Source organism: Petaurus breviceps, unplaced genomic scaffold (assembly GCF_028583685.1).
Source record: "Petaurus breviceps papuanus isolate PSGF00001 unplaced genomic scaffold, PetGlider_PUasm1.0 151, whole genome shotgun sequence".
Classification (NCBI taxonomy): Eukaryota; Metazoa; Chordata; class Mammalia; order Diprotodontia; family Petauridae; genus Petaurus; species Petaurus breviceps.
The window spans coordinates 20,592,854-20,613,185 of NW_027185712.1; the positions used below are offsets into that span (position 1 = coordinate 20,592,854).

At 36.2% G+C, this 20,332-nt stretch overlaps 1 protein-coding gene across 1 annotated transcript in view; it reads right to left on the reverse strand.

Annotated features, from left to right (window-relative positions):
• The window catches only part of LPCAT1 (lysophosphatidylcholine acyltransferase 1), a 156,684-nt gene that overhangs the window by 37,333 nt on the left and 99,019 nt on the right, over nucleotides 1–20,332 (reverse strand). Inside the window, exons 6-8 of the mRNA XM_069076480.1 lie at nucleotides 4,827–4,885; nucleotides 3,529–3,563; nucleotides 2,158–2,212 (exon numbers count right to left, since the gene is read on the reverse strand). Coding sequence (XP_068932581.1) covers nucleotides 2,158–2,212; nucleotides 3,529–3,563; nucleotides 4,827–4,885 — 149 coding nt within the window. The remainder of the gene's footprint in view (nucleotides 1–2,157; nucleotides 2,213–3,528; nucleotides 3,564–4,826; nucleotides 4,886–20,332) is intronic.

Here is a 20,332-nt window from a genome sequence, read left to right on the forward strand (position 1 = left end):
ATTTTTTCAAAGTTACTTGTCATTTTGCCTATTTAGAAAGTTAGCACATATGACTATTTTATAAATAGATAAAAATAATATGCACTTTAAAATTATAAATTTCTACAAATTCACAGATCTTGACTTATCAACCACTTTCAAATAATCAATCCTGCACTCATCTACATGGATATTCAGAAACAAGAGGAAAATATCTTGAGTACCTAATCTTATTTCACTAATTCTATAAACCTCCAACGCTGAAATTTCTAGGTTACTTTATCCACTTTCTCCAAAGGGATCTTTATTTAGTAATATCTGATCAGTAGGTTCTATTTTCTCATTTATAAGCAACACTTTCTAGGACAATACATTAATTTTCTACAAATTCAACCCACTACAGAAAGTAAACCATATTTGCCTAGTGAATAATAATAGCTCACACTTACAATGCACTTTATGGTTCTTAATTCTCTTTAAATTAATGGTCCATTAATTTAAGGTCCACAAAGTATAAACCTTAATTTTCTACGAATTTCTCACTTCTACATACATAAAAATAATTCAGAGTTCTGTGATAATTCTTCAAGTTAAATAAAATCATTAATGTTCTACCTTTAACATCATTAAATACATTGGAAAGAAATCAGCTTTACATAATCCACCTCAGCCCATTGAAAAGGACAAACTATGGATGCATGAAGTTAAAAGCTAAAGTTTAAAAAGCATGTGAGAATATTTAAAACATGATCATGAGGGGTGGCCAGGTAGCACAGCGAGTAAGAGCACCGGCTCCAGTGTTGAGAAGACCTGGAGATCGAATCCCGGGCTCAGACACTTAGCACCCACCCAGAAACACCTGGCTGTGTAACCTTGAGCAAGTTACTTAACCCCAATTGCTTAGGGGCGGCCAGGTGGCTCAGTGAGTAAGAGCACCAGCTCCAGTGTCGGGATGACCTGGATCAAATCTGGTCTCAGATACTCAGTACCACACCCAGAAATAACTGGCCGTGTAACCTTGAGCAAGTTACTTAACCCCAATTGCTTTAAAAAAAAACAAAACATGACCATGGTGTTTATTAAAACACACACATATCGTATGATTCTTAAACACATTTCTTTTAGATTGATTACCATCACATATTTTTGTCTGTGGTATAGGATAACTGTACCATAGAATTTTAAGATGTAAAGATATTTTAGATAAGTCACAATGACCTCTTTTAAGGTACCCTTGAGCTCAAAATTCTATGACTATCTAGTTCTCTAATTGAGGATACTGGAGCTAAAGACATTAAATGACTAACCTCAAACCCCATAATTAGTTAGGGGCAGAACCTGTAACCAGAGCCCAGGTCTCCTGACTTTTAATCTTTTATTCTTTCAACTAAACCAAACATTCTCATTTCTTTCTTCCTATTATGAAAAGGAACAAATAATTCCATAAAAATTACCTATTACTTCCTTTGCATAAAAAAGTACTGTATTTAAAACCTGGAACTATCATTTAATAATATGTACTTGTTAGACTTGGACTAAAATGTCATGATATAGCACCTTGTTATGAATTTAACTAACAATCTGCTGAAATGAATGACCATGATGAAAACATTATCATTTTCTATTTATGTACTATATAAACAAGATTAATTTGGATGGTAACAAACAGAATTTAGCTGCTCAAAGTTTATCTTAGGATCTTGGCCTTACCAACACCCTTAGTAAAAACATGTCCAGAAAAATGTTGATTATACTTAAAGGAATTCACGAAATTCCTTGAGTCTAGCAAGTCATGAATTGGTCTATAACATTGATGGATTACTTTAATTGCCTAACTTAAAAAAGACCTAGCATATAAGCATTTCTGATGATCAGGAGCATGCAATGACATTAGTATCAATATTAAAAATAGAATATTTTAAAGAATTTTAGCTTATTGCACAAATGCCTACTTTTTTCATATGTGCATGTGTGTGTGTGTGTGTGTGTCCATATCGACTATAAAGTCAAAATTAAAAGAAGGATGAGTTTAGGAATAGGTTTCCTATTTGGTTTTACAAAGCTTATGCAAACAATTTTAAATCTTATAAGAGAGTTCATCTTGATGAAGTGTTTGTAAAGCCCCTCTAAAGAGCCTTGAAGAACATTAAGAATATTTATCATTTCTTTTCTACTAACCTCAATTTCCACAAAATTATGAAACTGACATAGGGTAAGCCATAAAATCTTCAACCTTAAAAAAAGGAAAGGACATACATTGAACAGAAAGTGAAATTATTTTAAATTCAGTTTAAACATTCCAAATGCTGATGCCAGAGTTTTAGGCCAAAACTTCCCTCTAGATGGCACTGTTGTGTCTTAATTGTCATGAATTTTGAATTGTACTTTCAGCCTAAGGTTCAGTTAGTTGACAAACAATAGACACAAAAGAAGTTCTTTATTGAATTAAAGTAACCACTGTAGTATGAAAATCATCTGGTTTTACTCCTTTAAAAATAACAATCATCAGATTAACAATATATCACTTCTTTTTTTCCTCCCATTAATACAGATGGTGACAATTATCTCCATTAAATAAATAGCACCTTCACTAAAATTTTACTCAAATGTCTCATCATGGCATAAAGGTGACCCAGGGTTACTGAGGGCTATACTAGGAGAATGCAAGTCATGGCAGATCCTACACAAAATGAAAAAGGGTTCAAATATAGGCCTGGTGATGTGGTATTATATGGATGTTGTCTAAAGCAGTCTGGTTAAGTTTGGAGAAGCTAGTGATCATTAAGTTGGACACTAGGCAATTATACTGGTCAAGGAAACTCATGTAACCATTTGCTACAGTGTCTGTGTGTACGATATGTACTGAAAAAAGTGCCTATACTGATGAAATTATAGATTTTTGAAGCACTGAATAATATATAATAATTAAAATTAAAGCATGGTCAGTTATTCTTATTCCTCATTTGGGGTCCATTTAACTTAATCTCCAAAGTTTGGAAGTGCAGAAACAAGCCACAGTTTAAGTGTGTTCAACGTTATTGTTATACAACAAGCAGTTATCAAAGTCATGTGTTCTTTACTTCTGCAAATATATTTACATGTTATGCAATAGTGCTTCCAAAAGTACCCATAATTTCCTTGGTACTTTTTTGATCTTTACATGACATTGAACATAAAAATATATGCTAATGACTAGATGTGCGATTTTATTGGTACAGGGAATTTCCAGGTGAGGAAACTCTATTTGCCAATGCAGATTGACTTGGTCAGGTCACAGCCAGTGGCTGAGTCAGGACTTGAACCCAGGTCATGTTGGCTGTGAGGCTAGCTCTTTTATCTACAACACCATGCTTCTCGATGAGGGAGGTGTGGTACAGTGGAAAGAATATGGAGTTGAGAATTAGTCTCAGTGAGTTCTACTCGCCACAGACATTCACCCTCCTGGAAGTCCAGGGCCAATAATCTTGACCCTTTACCCTTCAGTTGCATTACTCTTTTCTCTGGATACAAAAACACAAAATAAATAAAAGAAAATTCAGACTGACTTACGCTCCAGGTCCTTGCCATGTCCAGGTAATTGTATCCTAAAGATAAATTCAATTGAATACAATTAATTGATTAAAATTTTAGTGATTCCAACTCTATACACTTTGTTGTTTGCTATGGTATGATTATTGTATTCTGAGTAAACTCATTTTTATCTTTGACCTATCTTTCACTTCTTCCTTTTGTCTCCTCTTATTAAATAAAAATTGCCTCTCCCGTGGTTTTTCTTCACATGCTCCCAATCCTGCCATCTCAATCAGTGACAGAAATGAAAAAGGTTGTCAAAGTCTTCAATATGTTTTCTAACACTTCTGCGTCACAGCTCTACCACCATATTCTATTTACAAATGGTGAGTTCATTTGAAGATCCTGACATTTTTCCTGCGACCCTCTTCATTCTACTGCCAGTGTCTATTCTGGGGGCAACCCCTCCCACACTGCTCACATGCTACTTCTTACCTCTTCTCTCTGTCACCAAACAGCCTTAAAAAATCATTATCTGTTCTGGTCAAGCTATCTTGCATCTATAGTCTTTCATCTTTATGCCATATCAACTACATATCTGTGGAGCTCATCCTGGATTTCATCATCATAGGCCTCAAAATTTTGACATTGTGGCTGAAAGAGCCTTAGAGGTCCAACCACTGAATTTCAAAATGGAGGAAACCAAGGTCCAAGAACTTAAGTGATTTACTCAAGGAGACACAGTGACCAGGTTAAGTCCAGAATTTTGATCTCTTGATTGCCAGTATAAAGCTCTTTTTTTTTTTATAACATTATAATTAGAGGAAATTAATATTTAAAAAAGTAAATCTAAATGTAAATCATTATTTCCAAGGAGTTACCAAACAAAAAATTTTTACATTTATCCTGAGGATGGCTGTTCTAAGGGAATATGAAATCAGAGATTATGGATGTATATATCTACACACATACACACATATACACCTGCTCCATACAAAATATAAGGAGGATTTATATAAGAAATTTTTTTCTCAATGGGCATATAAGTTTCTATCATCTAAAGTTTCATTTATTGAAGGATTGGAAGGGATTTGTCAGAGTGTTTGAGCAAAAGGAGTTTTCATTAGTATGTGACTTGTACATGCCTCTCATTACTTCTTCTGGAAAGGTGTGTTGAACTCAACCCATGGTACCTAGAGGATTTCCTACAGTGTGTTTACTACTGTTGTGTAAACAAAAGCCAATGAAAATGCACCATGGATACATTAAAACTCATTACAAGTCTAACTCTCAATTAACAGGGCTCAATGTTTAAACCACAAGTAAACAGAATTTACCAGTTTGTTTGGATATCGTAAAACTACAGGTTGAACAGGAACGCCAGGAATAAAAGCACCTAGAAAGAAAAATCATATTTATTAATTAGGTTTACTGTATAAAGTAAGATGACCTAAAGTATTCCTTACTGATCCAACACAATGTTGCTGGCAGGATTTACCACTTTGGTGTTGACTTGATATTTCTTTCACTAAAATGAATTAAAAAGTGGAAAATGGTTCCAATAGGTAATATAAGCTACATAGTCTATATCCTATACAAGTTTAAAACTTCACTAAAACTTTTGGGACATCTTGTACACAATATTTTTCAACCCTGACTGACCCCCAAATCATGCTGACAGGGTGAAATCACAACATAGCTAGGTGCCAAGGCATTTTTAATAAGTACAAATTTTATAGATATTGGAACTCAGGGGCACTCTTTGGCACATTCACCATGTGAGATCTGGAATTAAAGGATAGTATCCCATCCAAAGAATGGAGTCAATTCCATGGCTAGACTGCCAATATAATTAAAACAATTAAGACTAAATTAATTTATAGATTCAGTGCAATAAGAATCAGTTTATGGAACTAGAAGAAAGAACAAAATTAATTTGGAAGAATAAAAGGTTTAAAATCAAGTGAAATAATGAGAAGAAATAGGAATGCATTGGAAAAAGCATTACTAGACATCAAAACTAAGTCATACCATTAAAAAAAACAGAAAACTATGTGAATGGAACAGACTAGATAATCATGAAACAGAAGCAATCAAAATTAATAGCTAAAAATTCCAGTCAAGATGACTTCCTTAACAGAGGCAAAACAGCCTGGATTCCACATGTCTATTTCAACAAACCCCTGAAATTTCTAACAGATCAAATAATGATTCCTTAATTGTTTTTCATTGTCACAATGTAGAGCTCAATCTGGAGGGCAGGGAGGAATGCCTTCCTTTCCCCCAAATACTTGCTATAAAAGTAATAGGCACCAATAAAACATTTTTTAAAAGGGAGAACAACCAGATTAATGGTAGTTGTCTGGCACAGAGGAGGTACTTAATGTTTGTTAACTTGACCATATAACTAAATTATGAATTGTTCTTAACTTAGGTGTAGTTTGAAGAACATAACCTATAAATATAATATCAAACTGGAATGTGCTGGTATATTATAATAATTTCCTATACAATAGAATAGTGTGTAAGATGGGTCTTGGGCCTTATCTAAGGGAATCAGTTCTTAAAGGACTAAAAGGACTTCATTATAAGACAATTCTCAGTATGATCCCCAAGGGCAGAATGATAAAGAAGTTGTAGCATATCTCGCATTTAATACACAACTCCTTATCAGGGGTGTTTATTATGACCACCACCCACACAGTAGCAACTGGACCCAAGGTTATCAAACCTGTCCAAGGACTGCAGTTTCCATAAGCTTTCCTTGGTATTCAGGAGTAGTTCTGCCTAGCATTTGCATTCTATATAATAATATTTATATATGTCCTGGAGGCTTAAAAAGCATTTTCTATATTATTTTATTTGAACATCTATCTATTATCTATCTATCTAAACAGAAAAGAATTCTAATTTTCCCAAGATAGTAGACTCAAGTCCTTTAAGGCAGTAAACTCTTCCTTATCATGAAAGCTTCCAGCACAAACAATATATCTACATTTTGAAGCCCTAAAGAACACATTGTACATTCTTACTGCTCTTTTCTCAGCTAAGACCATTAAGAAAATCATGAGTAAATACCCCTTTGGCAAGCACTCTTTGACCAAGTGCCAAGTTTGTAACATCAGTCTTCTTCAACTTTAGACTGAAGCCTTTTGTATAATAATCATGCTGCGTAAACCTTATAGGAACAGATTCATTCATAAAATGAATTCAAATGGATCCCTTGAACAACCCCAAATCAAAGCAAGAATGACATAAAGGAAACCAAAAACATCTTTGTAAACCAAACCAAAAATAATTCAAATTAAAGCTGAGTAAGTTTAAACATCAAAGATTATGGTTGCTTTCCCCATATAGTACAAATTCAGGTATCTAAAGTAATATCACATAAAGTCTGAGTTGAGCCTGAGAGAAATAGGATTGCAAACCAAATGATTTTATAAATTATTTATAACATAGACTTAACTACTGAGGTCATTAAATATGAAGTCACTCTGGCAGGTCCGTGTGACTACAATTTCCAAGTAGGTTTTCAGGCAATTAAGAGTCTTATCTTTGAACTGATAAGAGAGGTAGAGAAGGAAAAGGAGAGGGAGGAAGACAGAGGGACAGACTGACACTTTGTGGATGTTGCCTACATTATTGTTTTTTAAACAAAAATAATCAACAAAATGTTATACACCAAATCTGTCTTTTTTACGTATAAAACTGCAGCATGTTGGTATCCTTTCATAAATCATTTCCTGTAAAGGAGAATTCTTTGTAAGATGAGTCTCAAACCTTATCCAAGGGAGTTTAGTTACTAAAGGACTTCATTATAATAATGTTGCTCAGCATGACCCCCAAGGGCAGAATGAAAAAGAAACTCCAGTATATTTCACATCTATACAGTATTACTTGTCAGGGTTGCTTATTACAATTGCCACCCACAGTTGCTACTGGAGTTCTCCCAAGACCATCAAACTTGTCCAAGGATGTAGTTTCTATAAGTTTTCATTGGTATTGAGGGTGGGGGGAGGAGTTCTGTTTAGCCTATGAATTCTGCTACCTCTCTCTCCCCTTCTCTGGTTCACAATCTCATATTCCTAGGAATGGACAAGCAGCATGGTATGGGGAGAAGAACCATTAGTTCTGGTGTAAGAAAGACTGTATTCAAATACCACCTCTAACATTTATTACCTATAGTACCTTATTTCCTTGGGTCACAGTGTCCTTATGTATAAAATGAAGGGGCTGGACTAAATGATTTTTGAGGTTTCCTCCCAGTTCTAGAACTATGATCCTACATTGTTGTGTAGTACTCAGTCTTTTGACCCACCAGAACCTCCCCTGAAGGAACCCTATGTTACTTCAGGTTATTTTCAGAAAAAGATATTGTCTTTTCTGAAGAGGAAAAACTGCCATATTTTTTTCTTCAGTAAGTCTCTTTATTTGGAACAGAAGTCTCAGTGCTAGATCAGAGTATAGGGTTTCTTCAGGTCTTGCCAATACCTTATCTCAACATTCCTATTAACTCATTACAATGCTGTAGAAGAGATTTCTGCAACCATTAGGAGGCTGAACTAAGTGACTTTTAAGGTTCCCTTTTATTCTACGATTCCACAAAGTAATTCTAAAATACTATACTTCTAAGGGGTGGGAGAGAGGGTAGATCTACAAAGGAGTCTTTGCAAGTAGCATGATTAAAGAGTATAGTTATAGGGAGACTTAGAAAGAGGTTCTGCTCCTATTCTAAAATGGTTTGGAAGCTACAGCCAACCAGGTCTCTTGGAGGGGACAGCATGGGATAATAGAATCAATGCTGGATTTATGGTCAGAAGATCCATGGTTGAACTCCAGCTCTGCCATAGTTGTGCTACACAACTGTTACACAACTAATGTTGTGTAACGTTGAACAAGATACTTAAGTCTTTATGAACTTCAGGTTCATGACTGATAAAGTGAACCTAATGGTTCTTACAGTGGTCAAGAAGACTTTATGGCATTATAATAGCGTAGGGGCTTAAGGGTTGGACTGAGAGTCGGGCAGGCCCAGGTGTAAGCCCTATTTCTGACATCCACTGAACTTATCTGGACCTAGAGTTCTACTTCTGTAAAACAAGATTATTGGACTCTAATGTCCCTTCTACCTATGATAACCAGAAAGCTCTATATAAATGAGAGTTATGATAATATACATATAGATATATATCTATATATAAATATATTGTAATTGATTGGATAAATACCATTAAATCTTTTGTGGTTGTTTATAGAAGACCCATACTAAAGCACTGAATGTTCCAGCCAGGTCTGTAAAACCTTCCACAATCTATATCCCAACTACCTTTCCAAGTCTTATTTCATATTTCCCTCACCCCCTTATGGATTCTCCAGTCTAACTGGCCTGCTAACCATATATAACATTCTATTTCCTTCTTCCATGAATATTTATGAGAGATCCCTCATCCCTGAAAACCACTTTCACTTAACCACTGTCTCACAGATGCCTTACCTTTCTTCAAAATATAGCTCAGGTGACACTTTCTATTAATCCCTGTAGTTATTAGGACTAATTCCCTTGAGGTTACCTTATATTGCTTTCATTGACTTACTTGTATACATGTCAAGATATTAGGAGACACCCAGTTTTCCAGAGATAAGGCCCAGCAGGCAAGTTGTACCCTGAGCTTGGCATAACAACAATCCTTTGTGCTCACCCTCTGGCAAAATCACATAATTATCATATTGCGTTGACCAGCACCAGGTGTTCTCTGAGCTCAGACAAGCACTGGACAAGTATCCATGTTCCTGTCATGAAGCCCTTCTATGAATCAGGCTTGTCTCATTGTTGCTGCTGCCCCTCATTGTCAGGGCTACAGCTCACTGCATAGACACTGGCATAAGTATCGAGACCTCTCCACACTGCCTCGAGTCCCTCCACTGTGGGCAGGGCCTGGCACATGTGTCTAGATCCCTCCTTGCTTGCAAGCCATTTCCCTCACTTTGAAAGCAAACTTCTCTTTGATTCCTGACTCTCCTGTCTCTAGTCTGCTCTATTCAGCTCCAGCCATGTACAGGTTAGAGGATGATTTGGTCCAATCAACAATGTTGTTTCCCTGAGAACAGGAATTGTTTGGCTTTTGTTTTTGTCCTGTGACTGGCACAAAAGAAGTGCTTAATATTCACTGAATTGAATTGTCTCGGGGTCAGAGACATTTCTAAGTCCAACTTCCAATCCCTCACAGGAATCTTTTTCACAATATCCTAGACAGGTGACTATCCAGGATATTCTTCAACATTTTCTGGAATGAGAAATGCCCTAGTTCATAAAGCAGTTGGATGGTTAACTCAAATCACTGGAAATTTCTTCTTTATATTGAGTTACAGTTGACCCTTCTGTAATTTCTACCTGTTGTTCTTCATTCTAAATTATTCTACAAATCATAACACTGAATCCCATTGCTGGGATAAATATAAAATGAATTTGTCATAAAAAACTTATATAGGAAATTCAATTAGTTTTCTGACAGTTTTTCCCAGGGTTGTCAATCTCTAATGCAAGTGAATAAATTAATGAAAAGCCACTTAAGTACTTACTATGTGCCAAGCACTATGCTAACAAAAAATGACTTGAAAAGCTATTCATTTTATTAGAAGGATTTTACTAATTTCTTTATTAAATTTGCAAGCTAAAATTGGCCAACTTTTATATTACAGTTTCTATATATGATTAATAAAGATGGTCTTATGTTCCCATATTATTTAACTAATGGACAAGACAAAATCAGTAAAAACAGATACTTAGCAATTTAAAAAATATATCAGGATGCCCCTAAAATAATTTCAACAAAAAAAAGAGATCTAAGAGAAAAGATGAAAACTAACTATTGCTACTATAGCATTTACATAGCTAGGGATATGAATAGCTATTGGACTTGTAATTTCATTGGTATAAGGAACTGTCATGTGAGGAAACTCCATCTATTGATACAGGTTAGATGAAATAACTTTTTGAGGGTCAAAACCCAGTAGAGTTATCCCTTCCATATCACAGGGGTTAGGGGAGCAGTGCCCCTGTGATGTGGAAAATCTGTGCAATATTTTTTGGCTCTCCTTTCACTCCAGAGAAGTCTGAATTTTTTTCTTTTATAGGGTGTTTACAATACTTTATTTTAAAATTTGGGTTAAGTATTTGGTTATAGGCTCTGTGTCTTCTGCTATCCTTTACCTGTCAGATTCAGCTTCTGCAAAACTCCCCCTAAAGTTCCATTTAATTGCTTTTTTTTTTTTTTTTTTTGCCTTTTGGAGAGCAATTGGGGTTAAGTAACTTGCCCAAGGTTACATGGCTAGTTTTTTTGTGTGGGTGTTAAGTGTCTGAGGCTGGAACCGAACTCGGGTCCTCCTGACTCCAGAGCTGGTGCTTTACTCACTGAGCCACCTAGCCGCCCCCCCCCCCCATTTAATTTCTCATGCCGACCTATGACATATCAAAACCGTGCTGAGGAAGTTGTGATGTGGCAGGGACAACTGTATGGTCAGAGGCAGGAGTTAAAATTAGGTCTTCTTTGCTTTGAGGCTGGCTCTCTATCTATTACAACAGGGTGAAGCTGTAGCTTCAAGGCCACATGTGGCCCTTTAGGTCCTCAAGTGCTGTCATTTGACTGAATCCAAACTTCACAGAACACACACAGCCTGGAGGCTGCAGGTTCCTCACCCCTGCATTACACCATAGTGTCCCCTATTTTTACGCAATGCCCTTTAAACTAAAACGTCAGCTTTAGAGACTGAAAGATAGCAGGGCAACTATAACTTTAGATCAGTCAGATACTCAGGTAGTACCTATAATTCTCAGGACTTCAACTAGAATGCAGTTATTTGCAATGGTTGGGTTTCCTAGGGACTAAATAAGAATAGGACAAGTCTGATTGCACTGAATTTCTACCATGTTCTTAGTTGTAGGGATTCTCTTGGTAGGAGTGGAGGTCTTCTTTGTTGATTTAACATTTTGTTAAGAAGAGAATAAAGAAATACCTTGATTAGGAGGAGAAAAACATGTTAGCTGCTTTATCTGTGGACCCACACTCATTCATTCAGCACTGAGATGAGTCAAGTCTAGGGTATTGTGCGGAATAGCTTTCTTCCTCCTTACATTCAAAGTTCCTATGCCTTCTTTTCAATGGGCTTCCTAGAAATTTTATTAAGAATTAGAGATATGCAATGACAACACAACTCTCATTAATGTCCATGCTATTTTCCCTGCCTACAAAGATCTGTTTCCCCCCTTTCCATCCAAATTCTTTCTAGCCTCCAAAGCCTACCAAGGTCAAGATTTGGCTCTTTCAGAAAACCCTTGATTGCTCTAGTCCACATTCATCTTTGTCTCGAAGTCTTACTGTCCAGGGACAGGACAAGTTACTCAAAGCCAGAGACTACTTTTCTTGTACACACCACACTTTAGGACTGTGCTAGGTAACTCTGGAGGAGCTACAGAAACACTTGATAGGATATATGAAAGCCAACTGATTATTAGCCAAACCAACAGTGTTGCTGTCCAAATCGCACACTATGAAAGCATTATATTGGTTTTTATCAGATTCTTTGAAGGAATAAGAAAAGTTACATGCCTTCTAAAATGACTGTCATTTTTTCAACAATAAAGCACTATTTTTAGCAACCTCTTAAATTTGCCACAGTAAAAAAAAAATCCTCTAGAAAAAAATAAAAACAAACTTCAGCATACAACTAGAAGATGATTAAAAACCAGGCAAGAAATGAAAACTATTAAACAAATGCCCCTTCATTTACAACTCTTGCTTATTACAAGATCAAGAAAATACAATTCCACATTCCTGTCTCCTAGGGCCATGTGCTGTCCTACTTCCAAAAGCAGGCAAATAATTCCTTTTTCCTGTGACATGAGGTGGTTGTAGTTAAACATTGTAATTATCTATGCTTGGCTCAATATACATGACAAGGCTGTTCCCAAATTAACAACCAACCCTCTCCCTCCATTTTGCACTTAAAATCTTGTTTTTATTCTTTAAAAAAAATGTTGGTCTTTAGAAGGTGTTTTGGATCTATAAAACACTTTACACACATTATTTCATTGGGCCTTAGAATAACGTAGTGAAATAATGTATACATATCTCTGTGGATGAGGAAACTAAGGCCCACAATGGTGTATGCAATTGCCCAAAGTTACATAGTAAATGTAGGGACAGAACTGAACCCCAGGTCTTAATTATACCAAATTTAATGGTCTTTCTACTATCTCCCTAAATGGACTGAATGAACAACTTAAACTAACCTTAGAAAGTGTGTGATTGCTATTTTGACCACTCCTCATGTCCTATTTTTAGAGACTACATTTTTGGTGACTAGTGCTTTGGATAGCCACACTGATCCACCAGATGAGAAAACAGCAATATTATAATTCCTTCAGATGAACAAAAGCTGTTGCTAAATTTAAGTATGCTAATTTTTTTTTTGCTTTAAATTTCAGTTTCTAAAGCAGAAAGCTGGCCTATTTACAAACAATTTCAGAGGCATTCCTTACAAATTAGAGTCTATTCATCTGACTGATAACAGATATCTTCCTATTTATCTAAACTACTGATTCTAAATATTAAATAAGATTGTGCCCAGAGTAAACAAGGACTCTATATCTACCTTTCAATGGCATGACAAACCAATATCCTCCTATATACTAGGTTTGCCACAGTGCTACCTAGTAGTTATATGTTGAATTTCAAAGCTAAACTAAAGTCAGGGTTTGGAGCTGTTTTTTTTTTTTTTTAACTTGTTTAAGTCTGTGTTCTCGAAGATACAGCACTTCAAATTATCACACTCTGAAGACAACTTAAGAAGGGCTGAAGTCAAATACAGCACCAGCTGAACTCTTTGTGAGCTACTCCATACTGGAAATGGACAAGTGTCTCTTAGACTGGTACAAAGAACCGGGTAAACAGTGTTATCTAAATTAATCTTTGAGAAGGAAAGGATAATCATGAAAAATTATGCCTTAAAAAGCCTTTTTCTTCCCAGGCCTGTGCCACGTATGGGAGGAAGATCAAACAGAGTCACATGTGTAACTAAATATCTACTTCTCCAGAAGCCATGAAATAGAAAGCCAAATGACTGCACTTCTCTACTAGGGAACTACAATTGATTTATTTGTTACAACCAAGTTCTTTGGAAATGCACATAGCTTCCTTTAAGTTTCACCCAAAATCCCACCTTCTACAAGAAGGTTTCTTCCCCACATCTCTTCATTCTAATGCTGTCCCTCTGTTATTTCCTATTTGTCTTGTATGTAGCTTGCTTTTTATATATTTGTTTGACATTGTCTTACCCGTTAGATTGTAAGCTCCTCAGCAGCAGGGACTGCCTTTTGCCTGTTTCTGAGTCCTTAGCACAGTGCCTGCCATGTAGTAGGCTTTAATAAATGCTTGTTAATTAGTAAATGATAATTTTCAACAAGGCAGAATATTCAGTTAATCAACCAGACCACCCTATTCCCTAAATGTTGAAGGCAAAATGGGATTTGTGACATGGGTAGTGGAGGAAATGCATTAGGAGAACCCTCATTTATTGATTTTTCCCTCAGTCTTGCAATCACAAAAGACAAGGGGGAGATAACAAAGACAGGAAGGTATTCAGGTCTTAAATAATGTGTAGAGATAGGGCAGTTAGGTAGTGCAGTGGATAGAGCCCTGGATCTGGAGTCAGGAAGACCTGAATTCAATCTGGCTTTGAATACTTAGTAGCTATGTGACCCTGGGCAAGTCATTTGACCCTTTGTCACTGTTTCCTCATCCGCCAAATGAGCTGGAGAAGGAATTATAAAGATACTCCAGTATCTTTGCTAAGAAGACCCCCAAAGGGGTCCTGAAAAGTCAGGCACAATTGAAAAAATGACAAAACAATAACAAGATGGATAAAGTTTTATATTTTATAACTTCTTTATTAGGTAAGAAAAAGTTCTCTGACCAAAATGGATGACATGAGAGGGCAGTTAGCCATTGAATGACAAAAGATTGGCTGTGTCCTTGGGTGGCCTTTAAAAAAAAAGTCTGTCTCTCCAAGACAGACCAGGAAGGAGCCAGCATTGAGGAGAGTGGCTTCCAGCAACAGAGAAGAGAGCCAGCTATGGAAGAGCCAGCTCCTGAGAAAGGAGCATTCCTTGCCCCACCTCATCAGTCACACACTCTTAAGGAAAAGACACTGGTCCCATAGTGTTGGAGGTAGGAGGTGCCTTGGCCACATATGTTCTGTATGCATATGCTTCTCTTCTAGTATAGTCTTAAGAGTGTGCTCACTCTTGCCATTGATATGAGTAGCTGTGGGACAGTGTGCCCTGTCTTATGGGAGGAATATTTTCTTACTGTTATTCTGATGATGTCATCTCAGTAAATGCCTTTTGTTTGAGCTAACTGAGTCTGTTGGCATACTATCAATGGTACCCACACTGGTGGGGGATTGTGAGTACTAGTTTTAGGAGTCTAGACACACAAAGTACCTTGAACCTACAAGTAGTTACCCTCTGGGGACCCAAACTTACAACCTGTAAAAATAATGAGTTGCAAAGGTATCTCAGAATGGTGTTGCTTATTCTAGCAAATATATATGTATATGTATATCTGTATATATGTGTATGTATGTATATACACATATACATATATATCTTTAAAAGCATTGAAAGTGATAAAATTAAAAGAATTATAAAGTCATATTTGCCATGAAACATTATAATACTGATGAGCCACCATTAGACAAGCATTATTAACACATTTATTAAGCACTTATATGTATTAGCAACTATGCTAAGACTGGCAAGTTTCTCTCAAGGAGTTTACATTCTGATGGGGAGACAACATGTAAATAAATGTCTACATAAGATATACACAGAGATGAAAGGTGTATTCCTTTGAGGGAGAGGCACTAGCAGTTTCGTGGAATAGAAAAGGACTTTTACCAAAGGTGACATTTAAATGGAGTCGTAAAGGAAGGTGGAAAATGGAGTGTCATGTAAGATGAACAGCAAGCAGGGTAATATGGCTGGATTGTAGAGTATGTAGAGGAGAAAAAATGTGATAAGACTGCATGATAGGAAGAGGTTAGGTCAGGTTGTGAAAAGTTTTAAATGCCAAAGCCCTTTATAATTTCTCCTAGAGGTAAAGGTGAGCCACAGGAGCTTACTGAGTAAGGAGAAAGGTGACATGGTCATGCCTGTACTCTGGAGAAGTTACTTTAGCAGTTGTATGGAAAATGGAGTGGGGGATAGACTTAAGGCACAAAGACCAATTAGAAGGCTACTGCAATAATCCACGTGATTGGACTAGAAAGATGACAGTGGCCTGAACTAGGGCAGAAGTGATGTGAGTAGAAGGAAGAAGATTGGATATGTGCCACTGAAGTTAAAAATTTGAGTACTTGGGAGAACATTGATGCCCTACGGGGTAAGAGATAATGGAGTTCTATTTTAGACATTTTGAGGTTGAGATGACAATAGAATATCCAGTTTGAAATGTCCAATAAGCAGATGGTGAGGAGGATGGGGAGCTCAGGAAAGAAACCAGGGCTAGATATATGTACACACATACACAAACATATGTCAGAATTATCAGCACAGAAATGATGATTGAGTCCAGGAGAGCTGACAAATACATAAAGAAAGATAGTATAGAAAGAATATGGGACAGAACATGGGAATGTCCACAGTTAGAGAAGGAAGAACCACCAAAGGAGAGTGAGAAGGATCCATCAGAGAAGTGGGAGGAAAACCAAGAAAAATGTCATCAAATTCAAGAGAGGAGACAGTAGCCATAAGGAGAAGGTAACCAAAAGGGTCAAATGTTACACTGTCAACTGACTTAAAGGAAAACCAGACTGGTGAAGTATTTTTTGAGCACTCACAGTATATCAGCCACAGAAATGAATTTCAGGATAATAATAATAACAGCTGACATTTATATAGTGATTTAAGGTTTATAAATTACTTAATATATAATCTCATTAAATACTCAGAATCTGACTGTAGGATAGGCAATGCAGGTACTAATAGCTACATTTTACAGATATGGAAATTGAGGCTTAAAAAGGGTAAGTGATTTTCTTGTGGCCACACACAGCAATATTTTGGGGAGTGGATCAATTTGGGTCATTCTAATTTCAAGTCTAATGCCTTGTCCCTTATGCCACATTGCTTCTCCAAACAGTGTATCTCTGAAGTTTATTTCTAAGCATAAATTAACATTTTAAACTATTTGGGAGGCCAAATGAATTATGTAACTAATTTTTTCCCAAGACATTTCATTGTTCTTATTATGTTGAGGACAATAGCATTACTCTGTCATTTATTTGGAGTATATTTTCTAAAGACAAATTTGGAGTCTGTTCTCAACATATGAGCTTATCAGATGTATATCAGCATGTATATCAGATGTATATCAGCAAGTATAATGAATAGAATGGCACTAAGGGGTAGAGAGAGAAAGGAGGATAAAAAAAGAAGAGAGATTTTCTTTACATACAAAAGTTCCTGATATTAATTAACTCTGTTAATTTGGATTTTATCTGAAGATGAGTAGAGGCCTTGAGAATGTGGTTGAAATACACAAAAATTGAAAAAAAAAAAAACCAACAACAAACAAACTCAGCACTAGTTTGGGTCGCAGATGAAGGGAATTTGACTGAGAGAAGGGATATGCCTAAATTCTATTGTGAAAGAATATGTTACACTATTTAGAAATGGTCTAAGTGCAAAAGATTATATATAAATATTATTACATTACATACATAAATAAAATATACAATAATATGTTATAAATAAATATAATAAGTAGTAATAGTGAATAAGAGTAAAAGAGAAACTTAAGAGATACCTACTAGAGGAAGCTGCTTGGGAATGGAAATGTGGATTTCAGAATCAGTTATGGAAACTGAGTATAAAATGGTACTTGTGAACTCTACTTAATCTCCTCAGCCTCACTTCTTAATCCTTTGCAATCCGGTTTCTGACCTCAGACTCAACTGAAGGTGCTCTCTCTAAAATTCCAGTGATCTCTTAATTGCCGAACCTGATAGTCTTTTCCTAGTTCTAATCTCTCTAGACCTTTCTGCAGTATTTGACATAATTGACTAACCTCTTCTTTTGGATTATACTCTCCTCTTTTTGTTTTCAAGACCCCACTTTGTCCTGGTTCACCTCCTATTTGTCTGACCACTCCATCTATTTTGCAGTTCTGTTATCGACATTATGTCCCCTAATTGTGGGTATTCCCCAAGGTTCCATCCTGGAACCTCTTTTTCTCTTGGCAACTTTATCAGTTTCCATGGATTTAACTATCATCTCTGTGTAGATGACTTCCAGATTCTCTCTGTCTCTGTTTCTTTCCCTCTCCTTCCTTCTCTCCCTTCCTCCCTCTCCCTCTCTTTCTCCTCTAAGCTTCAGTCTCAGATGACCAGCTGTCTATGGGACATTTCAAACTGGATGCCCCAAAGACATCTCAAAATCAACATGTCTAAAACTGAACTCATTATCTTCCCCCCACCAAAACTCCTCTCTTCCAAACTTCACTTTATCTTTCAAAGGCAATATCATCCTTTTAGTGTTTTATGATTATAATCTTGGCATAATCCTCAACTATGTACTCTCTCACCCCACATATCCCATTAATTTCCAAATCTTTCCATTTCTGCCTTTGCAATATCTCTTCACTCATACAGCTGTGACCTAACTTTACTCTCTCATAACCTTTCACATAGATTATTGCAACAGCCTCCTTGCCTCAAGTCTCTCACTACTCCTGTCCATACTAAACACTGATGCCAAAGTAAATTTCCTTTAAGTGCAGACCACTGTATGACTGACTTCTCTACTCAACCAACTCCAGTAGCTTCCTATTGCCTCATTTATAAAATATAAATTCTTCTCTTTAGCTTTTAAAAACCCTACACAACTTGTCTCCAACCCATCTTTCTAGCCTTCCTGGATATTACTTGTTCTCCCTACTCTTCATTCCAACCGAACTGGCTTTCTTTTAGTTCATTACTCAAAACACTCCCTCTCCTTACTCCATGGATTCTCACAGGCCATCTTCCATGCACTGTTTCCTTACCTCTAGGGGAATATTCCCAAGATGATTCATCTTCAAACTCCAAGTGTACATGCCCAAGAAACTGGGGTAAATCCCCAGGCTCCAAGGGTTCACCTTCAAGTCCCAAATATTTACTCCCCAAACTCAGGAATGTATCCCCTAACTTCTGTGTTCCAAATGTTGATGCCTCCTCTTCCCTTGGAAGGCCCTAAAACATTCCTTCTCCTCCACCAATTAATTGAAAAGCTCTTCTTCCTCCCCTAGCAAGTTAGCTTTTGCTTACATTGCATCATTTTCCCAAAGACAAGTTTTGGTGCTTTCTTACAGGGGTTTGAAGTCTCTTTTTGATGTTGATTAGATTTCTACCTTGTTTACATTTAAAAAAAAGGATTCATAGAGTTCCTGCCTTCCTTTAAGATGCAGTTCAGGCACCACCTTTTACATTAAGCTTTCCTGAAACTCCCAAATCCTAAGGCTCTCACTTTAAAATTACCTTCCATACATCTCATATGCATCTATAGAGATATGTATATATTTATTATACTTGTGTCTCCTATTAAAATGTAAGCTCATCATAAATAGGGAGTATTATGTTCTTTGTACTTGGATCCCTAGCACTTAGGCATAGTGCCCGGCACAGAGCAATCATTTCAATAAATATTATGGCTGGTAGCATGACTGATAGCAGCTGATAAAAAAGCATCCAGACTAAGTATAGGGGAACAAAAGCAAAGAGCCTAGGTTTGATCTTAAGAGACACTGCTAATGGGAGAGAGGGATCAGGGTAGAATGATGTTACACAAAGAAAGTAATTTTCTTAAACAATATTTCCTAAAAATTCAAAAGAATGCTTTCTATTAATCTGGAAAAGCTGGATTTTATTTACTTGTACAGCTCTCAATGAAATTACTGAGCAGACTTTTGTCATATTATCATTATTAATAACCTTACATTTACAGGGTGACAGTTCATTAAAAAATAAAAACTTTAAAAAATTAAAAAATCAAAAAAATCAAAACTTTCATGAACATCATATTTGATATTCAGAAAAATCCTGTGAGGTCATCAGAACAGGTATTATTCTCTCCATTTTCCAGGTTGGGAAATGAAGCTCAAAAAGGTTAAATGCCTTGCACTACTAATTATTCTACATAGACAGCTAGCGCTCAAACTCAGGTCTTTAAAATTCAAATCCAATGCTCTAGTCCAAGTTGTTTTTCCATAACCCTTAAGAGCTTCTTTCTCTTTAAAAAGCAAGTCACTGAGAAAACAAGATTTTATGTACAGAATTTTGCTTTCAAAGCAAATTTTAGGAGGATAGTGTGACTATAAAGTATTGAATCCAGTTTTCATTTTAAATGTAAGGTCCTCAGTCTCATTACTTGATAAAAGACCTGGGTTCCAAACCACTTTTAGAACTTATTAGTTAAGAGACTATATACAAATCACTTGATCTCATTAAGACTCAGTTTCTTTATTTGTAAAATGGTGAAAATTAGATCTGCGTCACCTACTTGACAAGGATATTGCAAATAAAGAACTCTAGAGAGTTTCCTGTTTCTTTTACTCAACCAATAATGATAGTGTCTAAGTCAATGCTTTTGTGCAGGAAAAGTCTACTCTTCAAAGACCCAGAAGGATTAAATACAGTAAGTAAAGACTGATCAAATTGGTTAAGAGATCCTAGGAAAAATGCTTCCAAAATGACAACAGTACACTTCAAATATATATATATATATATATATATATATATATATATATAT